Source organism: Fringilla coelebs (assembly GCF_963513975.1).
Source record: "Fringilla coelebs genome assembly, chromosome: 14".
Lineage (NCBI taxonomy): Eukaryota > Metazoa > Chordata > Aves > Passeriformes > Fringillidae > Fringilla > Fringilla coelebs.
In genome coordinates, this window is record NC_140040.1 from 931905 (window position 1) to 950711 (window position 18807).

An 18807-nucleotide genomic window follows, 5' to 3' on the forward strand; every position below is an offset into this window, starting at 1 on the left:
AGATAATGCCGCGCGCCGAGGGTCGCGTTGTGTCGTCACTTCCGGCGCGCTGGGGGCCTGGCGGGATGGCGACGCGGCGGCCGGCGCGGCGGGAGCGGGATCCCGACCGGGATCCCGACGGCGACCGCGACCCTGAGCCCGACCGGCCCGGGATGGCGGCGCTCCCTGAGAAGACCGTGAACGGCTGGGTCCTGCAGTTCTACTTCCACCGGGCCATAGAGGCCTACCGCTCCGGGCGCAACCGGGATTTCCGCCAGTTCCGCGACATCATGCAGGGTGCGCGGGGCCGGGCCGGGGGCGGCGGGGCTGGGGAGCCCGCGGCGCTCGGAGCGGGCCGCAGCCCTGACCAGCCGTTTGACCCACAGCGCTGCTCGTGCGGCCGCTGGACAGGGAGCCGGACATGGCCCAGATGCTCCGCATCATGCAGCTGCTGTCGCGGGTCGAGGAGGGCGAGAACCTCGGTAGGCGCCCGGCCCTTCCTGCGGGCTCTGCGCAGCCCCGGTGCTGCTTGCAGCCCGCCCCTGCCCCCCCCGGCCTGTGTCCGTGTTCCCGACGCTCCCGGAGCTGTGTCCCTGCACAGAGCTGGGCCCTGGGGTGCCCCCCTGAGGGGGGCTCCTCCTGTCTGTCTGTCTGTCTGGGGGCCGAGAGCAGCGACCGGGGCTGGAAAACCCATCGGCCTGGTGACTCTGCTTAGCCTCCGGGCTTCCAAAATGCTGCCCTGGCTCAGGGCTGGGCACCTGGGGCTGCCTCCAGTGTTTCCCGTGGCTGCTGGGCACAGGAATTGCAGTTCAGATGCTTGGCAGTGCCTCAGCTGAGGTGGCTGTTTGGGGGGGTCGTGGCACACCTGTGGGGTGGGGGGCTGCCCCCTGTGCAGGTGAATAACCTGCTCTCTGCAGGGAAGGGCCGTGACCCCCCCCTCCCCAAACGTATGGATGCCAATTCTTATAGATTGCACCTTCGACAAGGAGTCAGAGCTGACCCCCCTGGAGTCGGCCATGCTGGTCCTGGACTTCATCCGAGACGAGTTCTCTGTGGCAGACAGGACGATGGAGGCTGTGCAGAAAATGGTGAAGGAAGCTGTAAGATCCTTCTCTTTCTCAGTAAACACGTAGTGCAGCTTTTGCCTCGTGGGGGGGATGGTGGGAGCTGCCTCACATGTGGGGTTCCCTCATTGTGGGCAAGCTCGTACCTGCAGTGATCAGGGAGTTCTGAGTGGAAGCTGGCACCCAGCTGCTCGTGTGCCCTGCTTCAGTCTGTCCTTGTTGTCCCCTGCAGGCTATTGTTGTTTGCATCAGAAACAAGGAGTTTGAAAAAGCTTCTGATATTGTCAAGAAGCACATGGGGAAGGAGCCCAGGAACCAGGTGAGTCTGTGGTGAAATGAAGTGGGAGCTGCTGGTGTGTCCAGAGGGGGTCTGATGTGTCCTGGGAGGTTTGGGGTGAGGAGGCCAAAATGGAAACAACCCTTCTGTAGTGCTGGTCCTCAGTGCTGCATGTTTGGGTTGGTGCCTTGGAGCCCCTCTGTCACTTAGCTTTCCTCACATTTACCCCTTGATGAGCCTGCAGCTCACCTTCCCAGCAGGTTCTGGGAGCAGCAGGAGTCCCCATTCCTGTTCCTGCAGGCAGTAGGGTGATGGGCACTGCAGGCAAGGAGAATTCCTGAAATAAGGTGGTTCTGCTGCTCCTTGGTTGCTGTTCTGTTCCTCTGGCCTTTTCCCAGCCTCATGTTGGTGTTACCTGGCTGTGCCTGGAGAATGCCCAGCAGGAAAGGCCCAGTCCTTGCCCACATCCTCGCTGTGGCTGGCACTGATTCCCCTGCTCAGGGTGTTCTCACCTGATCCTATGAATCCTTCTCCAGAAGAAGAGGAATGAGTGGCTGGCTGTGATCCGGGAGAAGAATCCCTCTCATCCAAAGGTCAAAAACTTCTCCTACGAGGAGTTCCAGCAGAGCATCTTTGAGTTCCTCAAGGGCTACATGGACGACTCGGAGCCGGCGCTGCTGACGGTGCGTGCCCGCCCCGGGAGCCGGGGAACCTGCAGCTCTCTAAATCCAGCCCCTTCCTAAGGGGTTCATGTGCTCAGACAAGTTGTTCCATCCATGGAACACCTTTGGGAGGGGATAAAATGGAATGGGAGCGTGAGGAATCACGGCTGTAATGTGCTGTGCTTTGTCTGTCTTCAGTTGTTGAAAAAGACTTTGGACTCGGAGCATGCCGGCAAAGCAAAATCCTCGCTGGGGACTGCTGAGTTTGCAGATGGGCTGAAGGACCAGGCAGCAGCTCCAGAGGCCTCGGCAAGGGCAGAGGGCCCAACCAACTCTCCAGAGGCCTCAGCAAGGGCAGAGGGCCCAGCCAGAGCTCCAGAGCTTGCAGGAGCAACAGAAGACCTGGAGGGAGCTGCCGGCCCTGCAAAAAGGGCAGCTGGTCCCACAGCAGCTCCAGAGGTGATGGAAGAAGCTGGTGGCTCTGCAGCAGCTGTGGAACCTATGGAAGTAGTCACTGACCCAGCAGCAACGCCTGAACATTTAACAGCAGCATATGATATCCTGAAGGGCACTCCAGAGCCTATGGAAGTTGCTAAAGAACCAGAAGCTGCCCCAGAACTCTCCAGGGTGTCCAACAGGGAATCACCAAGGTGGGCACAGGAGTCTGGCTCTAGATTGTGGATGCAGTTGGCCTCAAGTTCTCCTCCAAGGGGTAATCCCCTGTGTCCAGGCAGCTCCTAATTCCCCAAATGCCTGCTCAGGCCAGCCCAAGGTGGATCCTGGGAAGGGTGTTGAGGTGGTTTGGTTCAGTTGCTGGCAGGAAGTGCTGCAGTGACCAGGGAGGGGCATTGGCTGCTCTTGGGGAGCAGCACTGGGTATGGTAGGAGGCAGTGGAGCAGGAAGGTGTGCTCTCCACACCTGCTGCCTGGGGCCCTGTGCTGTGTGGGAGGGAGTGCTGGAGGGTTGGGAGTGCACTCTTCCATGGATTTGCACTGTAGGGCCAGGAGTTGGGGATGCCAGTGGAGGGTAAGGCTGCATTTTGGGCAGCAGAGCTCCCTTGGCAGTTTCCCTACAAGCCTCCTGGTTGTGTTTATTTTATAGGCAGCCCCCTGGAGCTGTAGCCTCGTGTGGGATTTCTGTTCTGAGAGAAGCTTTCAAGATCCTGTCGGACTCCGGGGACTCGGATGCCCTTTTCACCAAACTGGACCAAACAGACTTGCCTTCCCCCAAGCAACTGTCTCCTTCTGTATCCCACAGAACCAAGAGATGCAGAGAAGTGGAGAATCAAGCTTCTGAGACCTCAGAGCCTCCTGAAATACCCCATAACATCAAAAACTTGTTCAGCATAAGCAATCTGATCGTGGAGTTGGATGGCTCGTCCAGCAAGTCGAGCGACTGCCCCGACTCTTCCCAGGAGCACGTGGTCTCTTCTGCTTCCAAACCTGCTCCAAAACTGCCTGATGAGCCCTTGTCTGCCCAGAGTGAGAAGTATGAAGCCCCTCTCGTGTGGTATTGTCTGCTCTGCCCCCAGACTTGTCTTGCTGGTGTTGGTAGCCTGAGCACCAAAGCCTTGCCCTGTGTCCCAAGATGAGTGGTGACCTTGTCTGCCACCCCGTGTGGAACTGGGCACAGCAAACCCTCTCTTGCCCATATGTTTGGCTTTAAAATTAATTATGGGTTAATGAAGAGAAAATTATTAGGTCCTGCTGCTAGTGAGATGCTGCAGCTGGTCCTGGCAGGTGATTCCAGTACAAGGAACACATGTTTTTCCACACTTCTCCCAGCTTCAGCATCACTTGCCAGTCTGTAGGAGCATCCTTCTCTTGCTTCCCACCTCTTAAGAAATAGTGCCCAGAGGCTGGCTCTGCTTGCTTGGTGGCCCTGCACCTGCTCCCCAAAACACCTTCTCCTGAGCCAGTAGCCAAAGTAAACCCTCACCTGATTTCAGGTCCTTCCAAGGAAGGTGGAACAGCTCCTGTGGCACAGACGAGAAGGATAGTTGGAGTGATGAGGATGAGCTCTTTGCAAATGCAGGTATGGGAATCCCCCTGGCAGGGATTACCTGTGCTAATCCTGGCAGAGGGCTCACTCCCAGGGTCTTGCTGCTGCCTGGGTGACTGAATTTTGAAACCAGAAATCCAGTGGAAAGGCTGGGATAAAGGAATTGGGGTGTATTGCATGTCACAGGGTGCTCTGACTGCATAGCTCGGCAACTAAACCCAAGGCAGCCTCTCGGGGAGGTCTGTACCTCCCAAATTATGGGAAATGTAACTCTCTCTCTTGTTTTCCAGCATCACTTGAGAAAAACAAAGTCTCCAACAACTCCAGCTCCAAGAAACAGGTATGTATGTGGAGCCTTAGGTGCTTCCAGCAGGCCCTGCAGTGGGACAGTGTCCCTACAAGTCTCCATGATAAAAGAGGCTGGAGCTGTGCCTGTCCTGCCTGCAGGGCACTGGGAATGTGCCTCAGGTCCCTTTGGTTTCAAGCAAGGTTTGCCAAATTCCCTCGTGCTGGAGAGGTTGTTGTTCAGCTGAGGGACACATCTGGCAGCTGTTACCCAGGAACAGGTCCCACATTGGTGCCACCAGCACCTCTCCTCCTGGCCTGTAGGAAGGCAGCTGCTGCACCACATCTACAGTGCTGGGGTGTTGTATGCAGCTGCCAGGACCTGTCTGCCTTCCCTGCTGCTCCTGGCAGGGGTGATGAGGGAAGGAACTGGCAGCAGGCTCTCTGCCACACAGCTGCTTCCTTGCTCTTTGTAGAAATGGACCGTGCAGGAGAGCGAGTGGATCAAGGAAGGGGTGAAGAAGTACGGAGAAGGGAGGTGGAAAACCATCTGCCTGAAGTTCCCCTTCAGGAACCGCACCTCAGTGATGATCAAGGATCGCTGGCGGACCATGAAGAAACTGGGAATGCTCTGAAGTTGGGAGCCACAGGACTTTCTTTTGGTTTTTGGACCTCAGTTTGTTTTTTGGAAGCTGGACCAGAGTGCAGTGTGTGCCAGTGTGGGAAGCCCCTGTGACACCAAACCCATGACAAAGAGGAAGCCGGGAGCCTTTGCTCCAGCTGGATCTGCAGAGATCAGCGTGCTGCACATGGCAGGTGCTGTGCAGCCTCTCAGCATGAATCTAGATTGAGACTTCCTCGTCCACCTGACCACTGCAGCCTCTGGAATGAATCCAGCTGTTTGCTCTGCTCAGGTGTGAGCAGAGGATGATCTCATAGGTGACTTTTTTTGTGTTGGTTGTCTGTCCACTGAATCACTTGTTTCATCTGTTTGCCATCACTCCCTTGTGGAACAGGCAGCACGATTCCCAGCACTTCTGTGGGGAAGAGATCCAGAGAAGAGGATCTACTTGTTTTTTTTTTTTCTTTTTCCCCCATTAATGGGGGACTAGTGTGTGAGGAGAAATTCCTCCCTTCCAGCTCTGAGGCTTTAAAAAGCTAAAATTACTTTGTGTTTTAGTACTTGGAACTGTTTGTTGTCTCCATGCTAAAAATTTTTGTTTTGTCTGACTTGGTCATGTTTTCTTTGGACTTTTCCTGGTAATACCCTTGCTGTGTGTGAGCTCCAAGGGTGCCACATGTTCCTGCCTTCAAGTGCCAAAGCTGGAACAGTCATTTGTAAAATAAAGCTCCTTTCTTGTTTAGTAGCAATCGTTGTGAAAGTGTGAATTTCTGCCTCGTGGGTGGAAATGCAGCAGAAGGTCACGGAATGTGGGGCTCTCCCTTCCCCTCTGGGAGTGCTGGGTGGGGAGCAGCACTGCCCTGGACGTGTGACATGGTGGTGTACATGGGAAACAGGAGTTTCTGGGTTAGGTCAGGGGTGATACAGGGGCACTTTCTGAAGTTAGTTTGTAAGTTTCTCTTGGCTCCTGTTCAGCAAAGCCAGGGCTGGGAGAAGTCCTGTCTAGGAACAGCTGCTTCCCCCTCTGTCCTTCAGCTGCAGGTGCTGCACTGAGTGTGCCTTGTCCTCTAGCTGTGGCCATGCATTTTCCTTCCCTCCTGTAACTCCCTTCCCCGGAGAGCCGTGGGCAGCAGGAGCACCAGGTCAGATGTGGGCCACTGCTGGCCCGTGAGGGGCAGTGCCAGTTGGTGGTGCCCCGCTGGCAGGAGCTGTGTCCTGTTCTTGCCTTCTCCAGGGCAGGCTCTTGCCCTGGCAGCGCAGGTGTTGGAGCTGCAGCTCACACAGGATCACCTTGAGCCGTGGCTGCCGTGCTGTGGTTAATGATTACCCTGTGCCTCACACTGCCCTGCCCTGCGTGGGGAGAGAGTTCTGCAGCCCAGGGGAGCAGGAGGATGCTGCTGCTGCTGCTCCTGGCTCTGCTGGGCCCCGCTGGCTGCCCCAGGACAGAGCCCCTGAGCGGCTCCAGCCAGGAGCCGCTGTTCCGCGGCGCCGACCGCTACGACTTCGCCATCGTCGTCCCCGCGGGCACCGTGGAGTGCTTCTGGCAGTTCTCACACCAGGGAGGCAACTTCTTCTTCAGCTACGAGGTGAGTGCTGGGGACATGTCCTGGGCCATTGCTGACACAGCCAGGAAAGGCTGGGCTGGATCCACCCCGTGCTGGTCCTGCGGCACACGGCATCTCGGGGACTGTGCCCTTCTTAAGGCAGTATCGTGGAATTGTTTGGTTGGAGGGATCTAAAAGCTCATTTCCCTCCATCCCCTGCCATGGGCAGGGACACCTTCCACTCTCCCAGATCACTCCAAGCCCTGTCCAACCTGAGGGTTGATGATTGCAGGGATGGGGCAGCCACAGTTGCTCTGGGCACTCTGTGCCACAGCCTCCCCACTCTCACAGAGAAGAATATCTTCCTAATATAACCACTCTAATCCCTATCCATGCATTTTTTAAACTACCTGCTTTAAGCCCATGAAGTGGTGTTGGGAGCTCCAGCACTGTTGGAAGCTCTGCCCTTCACTGCCTGGCCAGAGGCCGTGGCACAGCCGAAGGTCCTGGCACAGCATGTCCCTGAGCTCTGTCCCCTTCCCACAGGGAAACTCCAGCCCTTTCATCTCCTGTTTACACTGGGCTGCCTGAAGAGAGCCAGGGCATAGCTGTGCCTGGCAGTGGCAGCTTTCCCCTGGCTCTGTGCAGCCCCACAGGAACACATCCTCAGGGCATGGCACAGCTCCATCCCCACACAACACTGACCCACAAATTTCCCTCGGGTGTTCCCTGCCTCCAGGTCCAGCGGGCGACGGGGATTGGCAACAGCAGGAGCATCCTGGTGACAGCGAGTGACCCCAATGGCTCCCAGCTCGGAGTGTCCCAGGACGTGCGAGGACAGATCAACTTCCTCACCAAGGACACAGGCGAGCCCCAGCCCCTGCAGCAGCTCTGAGCCTGCCCAGCCAGGGCTTCCCAGAGCACTGATTGCTCCTGCAGGGGCAGGACGAGGGCTGAGCACTCGGGATGTGTCTGCCTGGGGCCCTTCCACCCCCTTGAAGGGACCAACAACCCCCTTCCCTCTGCAGGTTTCTACCAGCTCTGCCTGGACAACCAGCAAAACCACTTCGGCTTAATGCAGGTGTATCTCAACTTTGGTGTGTACTACGACAACTTCAACATGGAGCACAAGCAGCCAGCAGAGAGGAAGGAGCTGAACGACACCCTGGAGGCAATTGGGGTGAGGGTCAGGGAGGGCACAGGGTGCCCCAGCAGAGCAGGGATGGGCACATCCTGCCCAGGACACTGAACAGGGCCTTTGCTCAGGCTGAGTGCAGCACTGGATGCAGGACAGAGGCCCAGGTGCAGCTCTGAGCACAGCCTTGCCTCTCTTGCAGGTGAGCATCCAGAAGCTGCAGATCCACACCTTCCACATGTGGCGCTTCTACAACTTTGCCCGGATGAGGAAAGGGGCCGACTCCTTCCTCCTGGAGTCCAACTACAACTATGTCAACTGGTGGTCGATGGCCCAGAGCTGTGTCATTGTCCTCTCCGGGGTGCTGCAGCTCTGCTTCCTCAAGCGCCTCTTTCATGCACAAACCTCGGGCAGCCAGAGGTGCTAGAACGGGGCAGGGATGCCCTGCAGAGCCAGCTCACCTGGCTGCCACTCTGTCCCACCACAGAGTAGGAGCAGAGGCTGGATTCTGCTCCCAGGAGGAGGCTGGAGAGTTCCCCCTGCTCCTGCCTCAGTTCTAGCCCTGGCATCACCCCAAGAAAAGCCAAAAGCCACACTATCACCTGAGTTCTGTGTGGGTTTGTCATACCCCTACCCCTTGTTAGTGTCTTAACGGGCCTTTTCTACCAGATTCCAAATAAAGGAACCCCCAGCAGAGCCTGGGGAGTGACTGCTGCCTGCTGCTGCCATCCACCCTCTGTGAGATTAGAAGCTGCTGGTGCCTCCCTCCCCCCCCTCCCCTGGAGCTCATCCTCACACTCTGAGGCTCCCCCCAACCTCATCAGCCCCCCAAACACACCCCAGTGTGTCACATTCCCCACAGGAGGAGCGAGGACTGATTCCCCCTGGACCTCCACACCAGACAACAGGCACTGAAAAAAGGATCAGGCTTTATGTGACAGGGCTGGGGCCAGGGCCCGTCCTCCCGTGCTGGCAGCAGCCCCCCGAGGGCTCTGTGCTGGCACCTCCCCACACATTTCCCTCCCACTCTGGGCGGGCTTCCCACACCCACGGTGCAAGACAAAGTCCGTGCCAGCCCGGAACACTCACAGAGCACGAGGGTCCCTGGGGGTCCCCGAGGGTCCCTCATGTCAGCGTGTCCTCGTTCCGCACGTACTCCCCAACGTCGGCTTGGTGGAACACCACGATGGCCAGCGGGTCGACCTTGCGGCACTCCTGCGTGGACTTGGCGGCCACCCCGAAGCCCTGGGGGTGACGGGGAGGTGAGGGAGGGTCGCCCATCCCGTACCCCCCGCAGCCCCGGCGGGCCCGGCGCTCACCAGCGGGACGTCGGCCATGGAGTACACCACCACACCCTGGTACTGCGCCGTGCTCTCCGTGATGCGGCCCAGCCCCGACTTCAGCACGTGGTTCCCGTAGAGGAAGGACTGCTCGGAGCCCGGCTTCACCCACACCTTGTACTGCGGGAGAGGGGCAGAGCTGTGAGGGGCTGCCGGGGGCTGCGAGAGCCGCTCGGGGCTGCCGGGACCCACCTTGGCGTAGGGCGCGAGGAAGTCCAGGGCCGTGATGCTGAGCCGGAACTTCTGGGACTTGGTGAACTTCCCGAAGCAGGTGCCCGGGGCCACCAGGCTCTCCCGGGGCACGCTGGCCGCCAGCTTCAGCAGCTTCTCACTGCGGGAGCGGGGCAGTGCTGGGCTCGGCCGGGCCGCACCGGGGCCGGCCCGCTCCCCGCCCGCCCGGCGCTCACCTCAGGTAGTACACGCGGTCCCGGTGCAGGCGGAAGCAGTAGGTGCCATCGGGCCGGTCCACCAGCAGCTGGATGTTCTCCCCGATGCTGCAGGGACAGACCCGTGAGCCCGGACCGGCCCCTCCTGCCGCGCGGCCGCCGGGGCCCGGCGCTCCAGGTCCCCCGCCCGATCCCCCGTGCCACCGCCCCCTCGCTCTCCCCGTACCCCGGGATCCAGCCGGCCCAGTCCTCCCGGTGCCCTCCCTTCTCTGCCTGGTCTCGCCCGATTCCCGGTGCCGATCCCTCCCGGTGCCCGATCCCGGCCCCTCACTATTTCCCGAGCTTCTCGAACACCGCCCGCGTCTCCGCCTCCGTGAGCGGCCGCATCTCCTGCGCCGCGCCGCGCACGCGGGGTCGCCGGGGCCGGAAGTGACCGACCGGAACCGGCCGTAGCGGAAGTGACGGACCCGGAACCGGCGGGCCCGGAGGTGACGCGGCGGCCGCGGCGATGGCGGCGGCGGCGGAGGAGGCGCGGTTGCTGGCCTGGCTGCGCGGCCCGGCGGCGCCCGGCGGCCCCGAGCTCGCCGCTTATGTGTCGGAGCTGGCGGCGCTGGGGCTGGCGGAGCTGGGCCGGGAGCCGGCGCGGTTGGCGGCGGAGCGGGCGCGGGTCGGGGCCGAGACGCGCCGCCTCGCCTTCGAGCACTACCGAGCCTTCATCCGCTCCGCCGAGTGCACCGGCCGCGCCGGCCGCGGCTTCGGCGGCATCGAGAGCCGCCTCGGCAGCCTGCTGGAGCGGCTGCCCGCGCTGCAGGACGCCTGCCGGTGCGGGACGGGCACCGGGCACGGGGAGCGGCGGGCAAGGCGCGGGTGGGAACGGGGCAGGAAGGGCCGGGGATGGGCTGGGCTGGGGAGCGAGAGGTGCGGAGACCAAAGAGTGTCGGGCCGGCTGGGAGCGGCCGGTGCGGGTGGGAAGGTGCGCGCATCCACCCGCTGCAGGGAGGGCTCTCTGCTGATGCCAGCCCGGCCCGCAGGACCTTCATGCGCGATGCCGAGGCCATCGCCTGCAGCCGGCGCATGAACAGCCTGACCCTGAACCGGCACACCGAGATCCTGGAGATCCTGGAGATCCCGCAGCTCATGGACACCTGCGTCCGGAACGGCTACTACGAGGAGGCGCTGGAGCTCACGGCCTACGTGCGCAGGCTGGAGAGGAAGCACAGCAGCATCCCTGTTATCCAGGTGAGCCCTGCTGCCGCGTGACTGAACCCCGTGTCGTCCCACCCTGTGATCCAGGTGACCCCCACGCTGTCCCGTGCCCAACTGAAGGCTCTCTGCTCCCCAGGGCATCGTGGAGGAGGTGCGCCAGTCGGCCCAGCTGATGCTGAACCAGCTGATCCAGCAGCTGCGCACCAACATCCCGCTGCCCGCCTGCCTGCGCGTCATCGGCTTCCTGCGCCGCATGGACGTGCTCACCGAGGCCGAGCTGCGCGTCAAGTTCCTGCAGGCGCGGGACGCCTGGCTGCGCTCCACGCAGGCCTCCATCCCCGAGCACGACCCCTACGTGCACATCACCAAGACCATCGAGGCCTGCCGCGTGCACCTGTTCGACATCGTCACCCAGTACCGCGCCATCTTCTCGGACGAGGAGCCGCTGGTGCCGGCCGAGGCGGCGGCGCCGGGCGAGGGGGCCATCTTCCACAGCTGGGTGCTGCAGAAGGTCTCCGAGTTCCTGCGGACGCTGCGGCGCGACCTGGAGCGCGGCGTGGGCGGCCGGCTGGACTCGCTGCTGGGGCAGTGCATGTACTTCGGGCTGTCCTTCAGCAGGGTGGGCGTGGATTTCCGCGGGCAGCTGGCCCCCCTCTTCCAGCGCGTGGCCGCCGACACCTTCGGGAAGGCGGTGGAGGAGACGGTGGAGAAATTCCGGGAGGAGATGAATTCCTACACGCTGATCTCGGCTCCAGCCGTGCTGGGGGGCAGCGCAGGAGTGCCGGTGCCCACAGCCCAGCCTGGGACGCTGCAGCCCCCCATGGTGCTGCTGGACTTCCCACCCCTTGCCTGCTTCCTCAACGGGCTCCTCGTTGCCTTCAATGACCTGCGGCTCTGCTGCCCCATCGCCCTGGCACAGGACGTCACCGCCTGCCTGGACAGTGCCCTTGGTGAGGTGAGTCCGGGGATGGAGCTGGGACTTGTCCTGGGAGATCATGGGCCGGGTTTGTTCTCAGTGGATTGGGAAAGCCTCTGAGATCATCCAGTCCAACCGTTCCCCCTGCACTGCCAAGGCCACCCCTAGCCCATGTCCTCGAGTGCCACATCCACACAGCTGTTAAATCTCCCCGGGGATGGGGATTGCACCACTGCCCTGTGCCAGGGCTAGACAGCTCTTTCCCTGAAGAAGTATTCCTGATATCCAGCTTAAACTTCCTGTGGCACAACTTGAGGCTATTTCTTGTCCTGTCCCTTGTTCTTTGGGAGCAGAGCCCAGCCGCACCCTGGCTGCCCCTCCTGTCAGGGAGTAGTGGCGGGTGAGAAGGTCTCTCTCAAGCCTCCTTTTCTCCATGGTAAGCCTCCCCAGCTGCTCCTTGTGCTTCAGCTCGTTCTCCAGCTCCATTCCCTTCCCTGGACACACTCCAGCCCCACAATGTGTATCTTGGAGTGTCCCAGAACTGACCCCAGGACTCCAGGTGTGGCATCACCAATGCCCAGCTCAGGAAGATGGGCACTGCCCTGGGCCTGCTGCTGCTGGTACAAGCCAAGTGTCATTGGCCTCCTTACCCACCTGGGCACGTGGCTGTCATCAGGTGACCCATCCGCCTCTCTCTCTTCCCCCAGGTGACCAAAACCATCCTGGCCTTCCACCGTGCTGAGGAGGCGGCTTTCAGCGGGCGGGAGCAGGAGCTCTTTACCCAGTTTTGCACAGCCTTCCTGGAGGATCTGCTGCCGTACCTGAACCGCTGCCTCCAGGTGCTTTTCCCTCCAGCACAGATTGCACAGGCACTGGGTGAGATCTCAGGGTTTGGTTTTCGTGCAGGGGGAGTTCACCCGTGGCTTCCCCCTGGCACTGAGCGGGCCCTGTCCTGCTCCTGCCCCCTCCGTGGGGTGTCGTTGCCCGCAGAGCCCCTGACCCCTCTCTCCCCATCCCCAAGGTGTCCCCCCCACGCAGCTGCAGCGTTTTGGCCGCCTGGGCCGCATCGACGTGGCCGCTCTCAGGGAGCCGCTGGCTTTCCTCCTTCCGCCGGCACCGGGCGAGGAGGAGCCATCCCCAGAGACCGCCCCGGAGCCGGAGGGAGAACACGCGGCCGTGCCCACCGAGCCCGCGGAGAGCCCCTCCGGGGAGGCTGCGCTGCCGGGTGCGCCGGTGGCCACGGGGTAGCGGCGCTGCGGCCCGCCCGTGTCCCCGCCGGAGCGGCCCGGGGCCGCCAGGGGGCGCTGCGGCGGCGCGGGTGCGCGCGCACGCGGTGCGCCATGGCGGCGGCGGCGGCGGGACGGGCCCTGCCGGGACGGGCCCTGCCGGGGCCCCCGCTGCTCCCGGCCCGCGCCTGCGGACACGCGGCGGGCTGGGACCGGCGGGAGCGCTCCTACTGGCGGGCGCTGCGACGCCGGGTGCTGGGCCCGCCCGTGCCGCCGTTCGCCGCCCCGGTGCAGGTGGGAGCCCCGGTGCTGCGCGGCGCCGCCGCCGCCGTGTCCCCGGAGCAGCTGGGCGGCCCCGAGCTGCGGCGGCTGGCGGCGGCGCTGGCGGCCGGGCTGCGGGCCCGGCCGTGCCTGGGGCTGAGCGCTCCGCAGCTCGGGGTGCCGCTGAGGGTCTTCGCCGCGGAGCTGCCGCCCGCCCGCTGCGCCCGGTACCCGCCGGCGCTGCGCCAAGCGCACCGCATCGAGCCCTTCCCGCTCCGCGTCCTCGTGAACCCCGCGATCCGCGTCCTCGACACCCGCCTCGTCACCGGCCCCGAGGGCTGCGCCAGCATTCACGGCTTCTCCGCCTACGTCCCGCGGCACTGGGCCGTTCATGTCACCGGTACGGACTGACCCGCCCTGTCCCGGGTGTGACCCCGCACCTGCCCCTCCCTCACAGTCCCCTTCTCTTACACGGGTCCCGCAGTCTCTCTCGGTTGCCCCACTCTCACAGGGCTCCCTTAATTCTCTGACGGGTTCCCTGTTCTCTCACGGATGCCACCACACGCAGGTCCCCCACTCTCACAGTCACCCTGTTCGCTCACAGCTCCTCCCACTCTCACACGGGTCCCCCCTTTCTCTCCTAATCACCCCCCAACCCACCGCTACCCCGGGCACAGGCGTGGACGAGCTGGGGGCGCCGGTGAGCTGGGAGGCGTCGGGCTGGGCCGCCCGGATTGTCCAGCACGAGATGGACCACCTGGATGGGATCCTCTACATCGACCGCATGGACCCCCGCACCTTCACCAACGTGGGCTGGAGGGAGCTGCTGGACTGAGCCTGGGCAAAGAACCAGCGCAGCTCGGGGGGCTCCCACTCAGCTTTATTGCAGCCAATACAGACCTGTGGCCTCAGCGTGGCTCCGGCCCTTCCTGCCCACGGGTGGGCACAGGGAGGCAGCTGGGGTCCTGCCCGCACTTCCCTCTGGGGCTCGTTTGGGCTCATGGTCACAGCGTGGGCAGCAGGTGGGCACGGCACAGGGGGCACCGGGATGGGGCTGGGGGGCAGCGAGGCTTAGGGGAGCCCAGGGACTGCACAGTATGACATGGGGTGTGGGTAGGTGGGTGCCATCAGCTGGTGGCTGCTCCATCCAAGTAGCCCCCTACAGGCACAAATCCCTGTCTGGGATGGCTGGAGTGTGAGGAACCCCCACCCCCTTGGGACAGGCAGAGGCTCTGGGTCATTGCATTTTGGGGGACAGGAGGTGGGGCTGGGCTGAGCCCCCTGGTGTGGGCAGAGCCTTGGGGAGTGGCTGGGCACTGGCTGAAGCACTCAGATTGTTTTTATTTTCATATAAACAAGACAGAACCCAAAGCAGCATTAAGTTAAAAAATAAAAAAAGAGCAGGAAGAAGAGTGGAGTGCAGCCCGGGAGGGCCACAGCTGCCCAGGCCATGCTCAGACCCACCCCCCGTAGTGTGACCCCCGGGCCGTGTCCCCGCAGTGCAGTGGGGCAGGAGTGAGCAAACACCAGTCGGTTTGGCACCGGGGAGGGGGGCACAGCGGGGCCTGCAGCTGCCCCAACCCCACTGACCCCATGCCCCCCTCAGCCTTCCTGTCCAAAGTCCTCCGTGAATTTCTTCACTTTGAGGAGATCCTCGGCATTGACGGTGGGGCGGGTGGTGGCCAGCGAGCGCAGCATGTCTGACTGCAACACAGGTGGGTGGGCACGTGGCTCAGACCAGGTGAGGGCACGGGACAGGGACACCCATGGCAGGGAGGCACCTTTCCCCCATGGCAGCAGCACTGACCACGGGTGGGAGCTGCCTGGCAGACCCAAGGCCCTTTCCTGTCACGCAGCCCTCCTCCAGAGGGGTAGACTGGGGGTTTGTGTCCACCCCAGGAGCCACAAGCCCTGCCTGGCCCTCAGCCTGAAGGACAAGCAGGGAAGTGGCCAGGCCAAAGCCACAGAGGGGACGCTTACCATGCAGACAACGGGCTCCATCAGCTTGTCACTGGGCACCTCCATCCAGGTCATCTCATTGGCCCCAGGGTCGCCGGGCGAGCACGGTGTCAGGAGATCATCCACGACAGCACCGGGGGTGGTGCGGGAAGGGCCACGGACCTGCACAGAGCCAGCGGCACGTGGCACAGACCTCGGCCACGTGGGGGGACAGCCACAGTGCCCTCCCCTCCCCAGGACCACCCTCACTCACCCTCTTGAAGTGTGTGGCCGACTGCACCTTGCGCACGGGCTGCATCAGGGCGTCCCTCACGATGATGCTGATGTCGGCCCCCGAGTAGCCGTCGGTCTTGCGGGCCAGCTCCTGGATGTTGGCGTCCGTCAGGGAGTGCGGCGTGTTCCCCAGGTGCAGCCGGAACATCTGCGCCCGTGCCGCCTCCTCGGGCAAGGGGATGTAGATCCTCTTCTCGAACCTGAGGGCACGAGGGGTGAGCCCCAACTCCAGCCCTGCTGGGGGGCTGCCACAGGGCGCTGCGTGTGGGGCTCACCTTCTCCTGATGGCCGAGTCCAGCACCCAGGGGATGTTGGTGGCACCCAGCACCAGGATCCCGTCGCTGCTGTTCCCCACACCTGCAGGCAGACAGCTCAAAACAATCTCCAGGGATTCTCTGAGTCCCCAGGTCCTGCCTGGCTCCTCCTGCTCCCACCCATCCCTGGCACAAGTCCCCACCCACCCTGCATCTGCACCAGGAACTCGGTCTTGATGCGCCGGGCCGCCTCACTCTCGTTCTCGTTGCGGGAGCCACACAGCGAGTCCACCTCATCGATGAAGATGATGGAGGGCTTGTGCTGCCTCGCCAGCTCAAACAGGTTCTTCACCAGCCTGGGAACAAAGCAGGGGATGGGGTCCCTGCTCAGAGACGCTCCTCAGCAGCATCAGGGCAGCCCCACGTTCCTCCCATTCTGAGAACCCCATGCTGGCAGCAAGGGAAGTGCCACACCAGGAGCTGTGCAGCCCTTCAAGGGACTGTGCTCTCCCCTGGGACCCTGCTGGGGATTAAAGTAAGTCTAATTACAGGGTATCAGAAATTAATAATGTAGAGTTAAGTTTAATTATGACTTGCTCAGCTTGGCAGCAGTGGGCTTTCCTCAAAGCTTGCTGTAAGTGGGCTGTAAATGAATTCTGAGCATGGACAGATGGGAAACTTTCAGGTAAGAGCTGCAACTCTGGAGAGCCCCAAAGCTGCCCCAAGATGGAGCATGACGGCAGTTAATTAAGACAAGGAGACAGAATCCAGTTAAGTGTTAGAAGACACCAGCTTAAAGTTGCTGGACTGAGAGGTCTGAAAAGATGAGGGGACAGAGGCTGTGAGGGAAGAGGCCCAGGGACTGCTTTGCTCAGACTCCCTCTCTGAAGGCACTGGCTCCCAATTCTTTATCAGCCCTGTTACTGGGGTTTCCTGATGCTGGTGGCCCCTGCCCCAGCCTGGCTGGCCAGGAGCCAGGTTTGGCCACGTCCCTGCTGCCAACTTACTTCTCACTCTCCCCCAGCCACTTCGATGTCAGGTCAGAGGAGGACACAGAGAAGAAGGTGGAGTTGTTGGCCTCGGTGGCCACGGCCTTGGCCAGGTAGGACTTGCCAGTGCCAGGTGGCCCAAAGAGCAGGATCCCGCGCCAGGGCGTGCGCTTCCCTGTGGCAGAGACGGGGCTCAGGCCTGCCCAGCCATGCGCTGGGATGGCCCACAGAGGGGTCAAAGCCCCTTCCCACCACCACGGCCTCACCTGTGAACAGGTGTGGGAACTTGATGGGCAGGATCACGGCCTCCTTCAGGGCTTCCTTAGCTCCCTCCAGCCCAGCCACGTCGCTCCACCGCACGTTGGGTTTCTCCATCATGATGGCACCTGTGAGGGTGTGACTCTGCCGACATGGCCCCACAGAGATGGGCACAGAGAGCAGTGAGAGCCAGAGTCCCTACCCACACCCCCAATCCCGCCTCCCCTCAGCACAGCAGCTGTTTGGGGTGAGCAGTCTACAGGAACACACCCCTGGGCCCCAGTCCCACAGCCACCCCTGACAGGGCTGTCAGTGAATCCCTCCTAACCCCAGAGGGTCGAGCCCATCACAGCCTCTCTCACCCATCAGCTGCTCCTGCAACTTCTTCTTCTCAGGGTTCTCGCCTTCGCTGTCACTGTCACTCCTGGGGACAGAGGATAGGGTTCAGGAGTGGGACTTGCACAGGTGTGGCAAGGGGGGTTCCTGCCAGTTCGGCGGCCAGACAGGGGATCCCTCGCCCCCCCACGCACCCCTTGTTGTCATTCTGTGCTTCTCGGACAGGCCTCTTGCCGTGCCGGTCCTTGCCCCGCAGGTACTCCTTCAGCTTCTCCGCCCGGTCCAGGTACTGCATGCACTTGGCTCGGATGCTCTCCTTGGCCTTGTCGCTGTGAGCCTCATCTGCAGGGACCCGCAGGCGTCACCCGGAGCCCCCCGAGCGCCGGAGCCCCCCGCGCCCCCCGGTCTGCCTGTCTCACATTTGATGGCGTGCAGGAAGTACTCCACGGCGTGCTGGTACAGCCGCAGTGCCTCCTCGTAGTTCTTGGCCCTGTCCTCCTCGGTGGCTTTGGTGACCAGGTCGATGGCTTTCTGCGCGGGGGGAGCGCCGTGAGCACCGGGGCCCGGCGGGGCCCTCCCCGCCGCCAGGGGCCGGGCCCGCTCGCACCGCGGCTCTTCCGCCGCGCCCACCTCCCTCCCCACCGCGCCGGCACCGAGGCTCAGCAGGGCTGGGCGACCTCAGCGGGGCCCTGCACCGGGGCCGGGTGAGGCCTTTCCCCGGCCGGCACGGCGCCGGGCCCCGGTGAGGCCTGTCCGCTGGGCCGAGCGGAGGCCCGCGGAAAGGGGGCGCGGTGTCGGCGCCGCCGGAGCCCCAGCCCGGTCCCGGTGCCCGCGGTCGGTACCTGCAGGGTGGACGTTGTCATCGCATCGCCCGGTGCGGCCGCTCCGGCGGCCCCGGGACGGCGGCGGCGGCGGCGGCGGCGGCAGCGACTGCGGCTGCGCCCGGCCGCGCGCCCCCTGCCGGCGGCGCCGCAACCCGCGCCGAGCAGCGCCTGAGGCGCTGGGGAGCCCCGCCCACCGAGGGGCGTGGTTTACTGAGGCCTCGCCCAGAGCTATTTATGTATTCAAATAGGCGTGGTCTCTTAGGAGCACGCCTCTTGAGAGACGTCACGTTTTGTAGGCGTGGTTTTGCCTAACCCCGCCCATTAAGGCCCCGCCCCGGGGACTCGGAGTGCGCGGGAACTCCCCAAAAACACGTGAACAGTCGTGTGTCTGTCTGTCTGTGTGTGTCTGTGTGTGTCTGTCTGTGTGAGTGCATGTGTTTGTGTCTGTGTGTATTTTTGTGTATGTTCATGAGTGTTTTTGTGGGTTTGTGTTCATGAGTGTTCACGTGTGTTTGCGTCTCTGTGTGTGTCTGTGAGTGTGTTTGTGTGTGGTTGTGTATGTGTTTGTGTGTCTGTGTGTGTATTTACATGTTCACGTGTGTCTGTGAGTGTGTTTGTGTGTGTGTTCATGTGTCTGTGCGTGTTTACATGCTCACACGTGTCTGTGCCCAGGCACACGCCCCTGTGTGCGGTATTTGCACACACACTGCACATGTGTACGGCATTTCCCTGTGCACACACCCCCCCAAACACCTGCGGGCACCTGTGCCTGCTGCGGTACCCACCGGTCCCACAGCTGAGCTGGCCCCGCTGCCCCTGCTGGAAAAGTTGCCCCAGGCCCCTCAGAAATTCCCACAGAGACCCTGCCCCAGCTCCCCCAGGGACCCCCCCACTCCTTCCAGAGACCCTCCATCACCCCCAGGGACCCCCCCTCCTTCCAGAGACCCTCATTCCTCCCCCCATCCCCACCCCAGACTCAAAATGAGACCCGGAGCCCCTGGAAAAGGCAA

At 62.5% G+C, this 18807-nt stretch overlaps 6 protein-coding genes across 8 annotated transcripts; 4 read left to right on the forward strand and 2 right to left on the reverse strand.

The window, feature by feature from the left end:
• Nucleotides 1–53: 53 nt before the first annotated feature.
• On the forward strand, nt 54–5616 carry TERF2 (telomeric repeat binding factor 2). 3 transcript variants are annotated; one of them, XM_084215117.1, is made up of 10 exons: nt 54–276; nt 366–461; nt 949–1079; nt 1276–1362; nt 1857–2003; nt 2181–2632; nt 3084–3470; nt 3931–4016; nt 4274–4323; nt 4745–5616. In XM_084215117.1, the coding sequence occupies exons 1-10, from the start codon at nt 66–68 to the stop codon at nt 4901–4903; spliced, it is 1806 nt and encodes a 601-aa protein (XP_084071243.1). In that variant the 5' UTR covers nt 54–65; the 3' UTR covers nt 4904–5616. The 3 variants fall into 3 exon arrangements, with proteins under 3 accessions (XP_084071243.1, XP_084071245.1, XP_084071244.1); XM_084215119.1 differs by having other exon boundaries at nt 3240–3470; XM_084215118.1 differs by having other exon boundaries at nt 1860–2003.
• A 665-nt stretch (nt 5617–6281) lies between these two features.
• On the forward strand, nt 6282–8043 carry TMED6 (transmembrane p24 trafficking protein 6; the record flags this gene model as incomplete). Its single annotated transcript, XM_084215166.1, has 4 exons — nt 6282–6476; nt 7174–7300; nt 7463–7614; nt 7772–8043. The coding sequence occupies 4 exons, from the start codon at nt 6282–6284 to the stop codon at nt 7994–7996; spliced, it is 699 nt and encodes a 232-aa protein (XP_084071292.1). The 3' UTR covers nt 7997–8043.
• Nucleotides 8044–8499: 456 nt separating this feature from the next.
• On the reverse strand, nt 8500–9734 carry NIP7 (nucleolar pre-rRNA processing protein NIP7). The gene is made up of 5 exons (XM_084214992.1): nt 9627–9734; nt 9317–9403; nt 9102–9240; nt 8889–9029; nt 8500–8814 (listed from the first exon to the last, which is right to left on the reverse strand). The coding sequence occupies exons 1-5, from the start codon at nt 9680–9682 to the stop codon at nt 8695–8697; spliced, it is 543 nt and encodes a 180-aa protein (XP_084071118.1). The 5' UTR covers nt 9683–9734; the 3' UTR covers nt 8500–8694.
• A 59-nt stretch (nt 9735–9793) lies between these two features.
• Nucleotides 9794–12740, forward strand: COG8 (component of oligomeric golgi complex 8). The gene is made up of 5 exons (XM_084215168.1): nt 9794–10117; nt 10327–10534; nt 10638–11456; nt 12125–12293; nt 12439–12740. The coding sequence occupies exons 1-5, from the start codon at nt 9804–9806 to the stop codon at nt 12663–12665; spliced, it is 1737 nt and encodes a 578-aa protein (XP_084071294.1). The 5' UTR covers nt 9794–9803; the 3' UTR covers nt 12666–12740.
• PDF (peptide deformylase, mitochondrial) lies at nt 12726–13831 on the forward strand. The gene is made up of 2 exons (XM_084215171.1): nt 12726–13304; nt 13582–13831. The coding sequence occupies exons 1-2, from the start codon at nt 12758–12760 to the stop codon at nt 13737–13739; spliced, it is 705 nt and encodes a 234-aa protein (XP_084071297.1). The 5' UTR covers nt 12726–12757; the 3' UTR covers nt 13740–13831.
• Nucleotides 13832–14251: 420 nt separating this feature from the next.
• Nucleotides 14252–17939, reverse strand: VPS4A (vacuolar protein sorting 4 homolog A). The gene is made up of 11 exons (XM_084215170.1): nt 17816–17939; nt 17393–17504; nt 17168–17315; nt 17000–17061; nt 16646–16765; nt 16398–16554; nt 15598–15746; nt 15412–15493; nt 15117–15336; nt 14885–15025; nt 14252–14608 (listed from the first exon to the last, which is right to left on the reverse strand). Exons 1-11 carry the CDS (start codon nt 17834–17836, stop codon nt 14507–14509), a joined length of 1314 nt encoding a protein of 437 aa, XP_084071296.1. The 5' UTR covers nt 17837–17939; the 3' UTR covers nt 14252–14506.
• Nucleotides 17940–18807: the final 868 nt, after the last annotated feature.